Below are 6,000 nucleotides of genomic sequence, written 5' to 3'. Positions count from 1 at the left end.
ACTTTTTTAAAGCTGCGTAAAGACCCATTTTCCAGACCTCTTAAGAGTTAACTGCTTTTCAGACTTTTCATGACAGCGCAGGATTCCTGTTTTCTACACTTGGACACTTCATAGGAAGCCTGCTATCCAGATGTCTTAAAGTTGCGTAGGAAAACAGAGTAAATAGGAATTTTAACATAGCTCAGAGTTTACGAAATATCTCTTTCAGTAGATATTAGTGACCCAAAGGAAAAACAGAGACAGAAAAGAGTAAAGGCGACATGTTTATTATTTAAACTATCACTTAAATAAAAAAGTGCATAGAAAATAAACATGATTAGAAACTTTTTTTACATTATGTACAACTTTGTTACCTAATTATACATTCAACCAAGTACTTTGTGGTTTAGTTTTCACGGTGGTGGTTTTCCTTCATTTCATTGATGTGTAGAAAGAACACTGTTGAATGGGAGAACAAATGAATTCTGTAAGAAGACAGTTTGTTTTTTATTTTATACAGAAAGCAGAAGGATGTTGGTATAAGACAAAGGTATATTCAAGGCTAAACAAAACTGGCCCGTTCAAGATCCCTCTTTGTCCACATCCTATTAATCCCAAACCCCCTTTTTTGACACTACATCCCATCTTAAACTGTCTATACACAATAAAATTACACATACAGGTTAAGTACTCATACGACCTCTTCAGAACTTTGAATTGTGAAAGAATAGTTTCACGTGGATGGTGCAAAAAAAAATAATAATAAATTAAAGGTTCTCAACATCAGCATTTCTATAAAACAGTACATCATAAGTACAACCAAAGCTTCAGGGGAGAGAAAGAGATAGAGAGGGTCAGGGAGAGATGAAAGATGTCCACAGTCAAAAAAAAAAGAAAAGAAGAAGAAGCCATTATGGCGGTTTCTTTAAACCCCTGGTCTGTCTCCACAAACCAAACTCAGACTTTTACCACATCAAGTAAGCAGTCTAAAAAGTCCCTGTTAGAACAAATCAGAGAAACGAACAAAAAAAAAACAACTAACATTTACTACAACAACCAGAAAAATAAACCCAAACATCTGACCTCAAGAAGTTCACGACCACATTAACAGTTACATTTCTCAGCACATGAAAACCGTTTCATACCAGAAAGAAAAACACAATAAAAAAAAAAAGAGAGAGAAAGAAAGAAATAAATTGCAGCGGTCCTTGCTGGTGAAGGATTCGCTCACAGGCACAGCAAAACTGGTACTGGATATCAATATACAAAAAGAATGATGCACGTTAGTTTTATTTGATAGTACTGTAACACAAAACCATTATAGAGTACACTGAAACGTTGCTATTAACCGTAATAAATCCGCTGTTTTGCTACTGTAACTAAGTTTATCTGTCCATTCCATATATTTGTATAGATACAAGAACAAGTAAGTACTATGCATGTTTCCATATACTGTTGAGTATTTATACTATAATTACAGATAATGACAGAGAAGGGCCACTGGTGTGGCGTGGTAAAATGTTTAAGGAGACGACAGAAGAAGTGTCCTTATTGTGTGTGTGTATATATATATATATATATATGTATATATATATGCTGTTGATAACGGTAGAATAAGCTCGACTTATTGTTTACTGAACACTCTGACCCTGAAAAATGGAGCTTTGTATGAAGAGAAAGCCCTTAGCATCAGTAACCATGTTTTATCACCAGTACTGGTGGGAACTGTTTGAGCTAAACCAGTAAGAACCACCAAATAATTCCCAGTCCAAAAAATGAAACAGCTGATGCCGCTTGAGGTCTTCCATCTCTACCAAGAGCGATTACATGAGAAAATAACCCAAAAAAATGCAGCTGACCAAGTATCAACACCATCACGAGTCTGTTGATGTGGAGGAAGAACATACATTCATCGTTGACCTTAGCAGCAGAACCCAGTGAGCCCAGTGGTGGCGCCATGGGATGCAAACGCGGGGGGACTTATTCGGAAGGAGAGGGCCGCTGGTGTGGTCCCTACCTTCACTTCTTGTTTAGCAGAATCAAGTGCACTTTGCTGGAGCTTTAAAACAAGAAACGCCCGTCAGAGCCTGGTTCACCCAAACTCTGGGTTAATGCTCTGTGCTTGTGGGTTCAGCACTTCGAGTTGCATCCTGTCTGGAGAAAGAGCTGAGGTTTTGTTTTCTTTGTCTATTCAGTGCCTGTTTCACAGCTCCAGTGCAAACCACCTGTGGTCCCTATTTTCATTTCAGTTCCCCAGAACAAGAACAACGGGGCAGTGTCTGCTAACGGCCTGTAGGTCATAACAAAGACAGCTTGAACGGCGGAGGGCGATAAGTTGACATGAAAGGAGAAGAAATACGGACTCGGGCTTCAGTTGAGCCTGCCTAAACATTTGCTTTGTGAAAAAGATGAGAAACTGAGGCAAAAACCAAGCAGACCGAACGATAAAAATGTTTCCTGAATGCTGGTGATCTATAAATGCTTCTTTGTTTTTCCTTAATTGGCTCAATGGAGATATGACAAGTGTTTCTGATAAGAGTTAAAATAAAGGCACCTCTTTATTATAGACCAAGTCTGCAGAGGGACTTACAGCACCTTGCAAAAGTATTCACTTTTTGTCATGCAACAACCACATACTTACACACATACAGTGTATTTTATTGGGATTTTAATGCAACTGGCTGACAAAGCGTAGTTCATGCCTGAAATGGAAAGAAACGTTTCACGAAGCAAATCCAGGGCAACCAAGTGCCTTCAAAAGTAACCTAATCAGTAAATAAGGCACAACTACAATCCTGCCACACATGGCTGCCCACCTAAACTGACACACCTTGCATAGAGAGCATTAAAAGGAGAAGGAGCCAGGAAGCTCCTGGCAACTCTTGAGGAGATGGTGGGAGGTGGCAGAATTTATCAACAGGACAACTATTAGTCCCGCACTTCACAAATCTGTGTTTTAATGTGGCAAGAAGAAAGCCATGTTGAAATCCAAAACAAGTCCTGCTTGCAGTTATCCACAAGCCATGCTGAGGATAGATACATCAAACAGGTGGGGGAAGGTGCTCTGGTTAGATCACACCATTTCAGCCTGAAACATGGCAGTGGCTGCATCATGCTGCTGGAAATCTGGTCGGGCTTGATGGGATACTGGGTGGAGTTAAATAAAAAGGCAATCCAATCTGACTGAGCTTGAGCTATTTTGCAGAGAAGTATGGGTAAAAATGTCGGTCTCTTCTTGTGCAAAGCTGGTAGAGACATACGCCAAACGGCACACAGATGTAACTGCAGCAAAAACAAATTCTGCAAACTGTTTACTTCACCATTATGTAATACTCTGTGCTCCATAAAATCCCAATAAAGTGTTAAATACATTGTGGTTGTTATGTGACAAAATGTGACTTGTGAATACTTTTGCAGAGCGCTATTGTTACATTTTACAAACACGGGTAGCTTATTTGTTTGTCTATTTCCAATTAGCTGTAAGCCAGTCGACCTCCTGGCTGATCACAGAACGGATTCGATAGCAGCAGCCTGTGAGCGGACTCGACTCACCGATCAACGTTGTATGGAGACGATAAGGCTGGAGAGAGGAGAGGAGATATCTGCTATAGATCCACAATCTAAACTCTCCCAAGTGCATAATAGTTCACACGACGGCCATACCAGTAGCTACAACTGGGACATTTAAAAAGAAAATAAAAATAAAATAAACATCACCTCTGGCCAAATGGCCTGGCGTAGATAAAGAGCTACTGGTGGACTGAACTAAATGGGAACCAAGCCACAGACCAGTGTCAGTCTTTGGAATCAAAGAAAAACATTCAGGCTCCAAATTTTAAATAAAAAAAAATGCAAAAACATAAACTTTCAAAAGGCAGTGGAATACAAAACATACCGACCAAGCATTAGTGTTTGTAAACCTCTATTTCCTACAAAAATGGCAATAAAATAAATATGAATTTTTAAAAATATAAATACCACCATTAAGTGCTATTCACTAGTGAGTGCTTTTAATTTTTTTTTTTTGTAAAAAAATATACATTATTTACATTGTTTTTGTTTTTTCAAAAAGCAAGCATGATATTTCCCTGTCTGCTGTAACAGATAAACAAATCAAAAAAAAGAAAAGAAAACATTTCTCCATAATAATGGTTATCACAACAGGCCCGAGAAGAGGGGGTGGGGGGAAAGCTGCGTGAAAATTAAATTTAAGGGGGTGGCGTTTGGTTCTCTTGCTGCTGTGGTTTTGGAAAGTCCAAGCTTACACAATTACCAAAAACAAGTCTGATATTGACAGCTTTCACAGACCTGAAACAATTCTGCCTGTGCACTCCTGCGTCATTCAAAAACAATAAAAAACAAAAAATAATGATTTTAAGTACGTCTATTCAAGCACATCAGTAGGTTTTTTTCTGGTCCCTTTGGCTGTCAGTCCACCAGAATCTCTAGCTGCCTCGCTCTTTCAGGCCAGAAGCTTGATCCAATCATCTTTGCCAAACTCTCAGATTCATTTATCAGCTGAGACTGAATCAGAGGACACCCTTTACAGCAATGGTAAAAAATAAAGTTCTCTTACGAACCTTTCTCCCCCGATGTCTTGTTTTTGTTTTTTTCCTGCGACCACGGCTCCCCCTAGTGTTTCCACCTGTACAGCTCCAACCAGGCTGCACCTATATACAGGGTCAAATATACTCTAGCAAACTTTAGGGGAAGGTTTTAGCTCTGAAGGCATCAGGGCACACTGAGACAAGGAGATATGCATTGATAACACTGGAAAAAACAAACAAACAAAACACAAACAGGGTCCTAATTTAACCTCCAATAAAAATAAAAAAAAATCACTTTTTCAAGTCCCTTCAACAAATTGCACTTTGGTGTAAAATGGATCCAAGTTCTTTGATTTTTGTTTATCCTTTCCTTCAATGTTCCCATTAGTAGACAATAACGTGTTTTTAAAAAAATAAGGATTGGCTGATGTAGAAAATGAAAAATATGGAGGGATAGCTATCATCCAAATATAAATAAAATGTAATATTGCAATGTTGCTTCTCATTACTCACCTCTTGAGGAGAAACTTTCAATGCCGAATATAAATTAGACAAAAAGGAGGCACAATATGTTTGGATTTCTACATATGGCGCTTCCTGCTGACACAGTGCGACCCGCAGCTGCTGTTTCCTGCCGACGCCTGCAGCAGCTGGCGTCATTTGTAGCTTAAAACCGTAAACCAACAGGAAGCTGATCGCCAGGTCGACAATCCCACTGCACAGCAATCCTCGAGTCGTTTAGATGGGAGCCGTCAGTTGAGGAACTTGCGGCACCTCTTGGTGCCGCAGTTGCAGGGCAGCTTGTTGTTGGCATCCTCGATAGGGAACTTGTAGTCGTACGTGAGCTCCTCCCCGCAGCAGATGCGGCGTGAGGCGAAGATGACGATGTGCTTCTGGCCGTCCACTGCGATGACTCTGGAGTAGCAGTTAGGCTCGCAGGAGTGGTTGATGAAGCGGGCGGCGTTGCCATGCACGGTGGCATCCACCACCTCGTACTCGTCGATGCGAAACATGTAACAGCCAATCCCCTATTAAGGACAGAGTAGACAGGTTGTGGCGTGCTTGATTCCCCTCACAAACAAGGAAAATTCTCCAGGAACTCACCTTTCCATCGTAGTATTTCTCCCGTTTGTCAGTGAGCACGGAGCGAATGACGTTTCCAGAGTATTCGATGACCATTTCCCCGGCCTCGATGGTTTTCTTGCAGAAAAGACCGCGACCGTGAATAGGAGACCTGCAGCGGGAAACAGGGTACAGTGTCTTTATGTCAGGTTCTAGCCACAAACTTTATGTGACTGACCAACAAATAAGTAGAGGAGCAGTGAGGTGAAGGCAAATTGATAACAGGCTCTAAATTTTGAAAAATGTGGCATGACTTTGCCTTCTGATACCCCGAAATAAAATCCAGTGCAACCAGTTTCCTTCAGAAGTCACCTAGTAAAGGTCTACCTGTGCATAATTGAGTTTCAGTAAA

General features: G+C 40.5%; 1 protein-coding gene across 2 annotated transcripts in view; it reads right to left on the bottom strand.

Moving 5' to 3' along the window:
• Positions 1-250: 250 nt before the first annotated feature.
• Positions 251-6,000, bottom strand: part of kmt2a (lysine (K)-specific methyltransferase 2A) — a 53,684-nt gene continuing 47,934 nt past the window's right edge. For both annotated transcript variants that reach the window (XM_047391139.1, XM_047391140.1), the window contains exons 33-34: positions 5,631-5,760; positions 251-5,554 (exon numbers count right to left, since the gene is read on the bottom strand). In XM_047391139.1, coding sequence (XP_047247095.1) covers positions 5,279-5,554; positions 5,631-5,760 — 406 coding nt within the window. In that variant the 3' untranslated portion in view covers positions 251-5,278. The remainder of the gene's footprint in view (positions 5,555-5,630; positions 5,761-6,000) is intronic.

This window comes from Girardinichthys multiradiatus, chromosome 18 (assembly GCF_021462225.1).
Source record: "Girardinichthys multiradiatus isolate DD_20200921_A chromosome 18, DD_fGirMul_XY1, whole genome shotgun sequence".
NCBI classification, from domain to species: domain Eukaryota; kingdom Metazoa; phylum Chordata; class Actinopteri; order Cyprinodontiformes; family Goodeidae; genus Girardinichthys; species Girardinichthys multiradiatus.
This window is presented reverse-complemented; position numbering and strand designations above follow the sequence as displayed.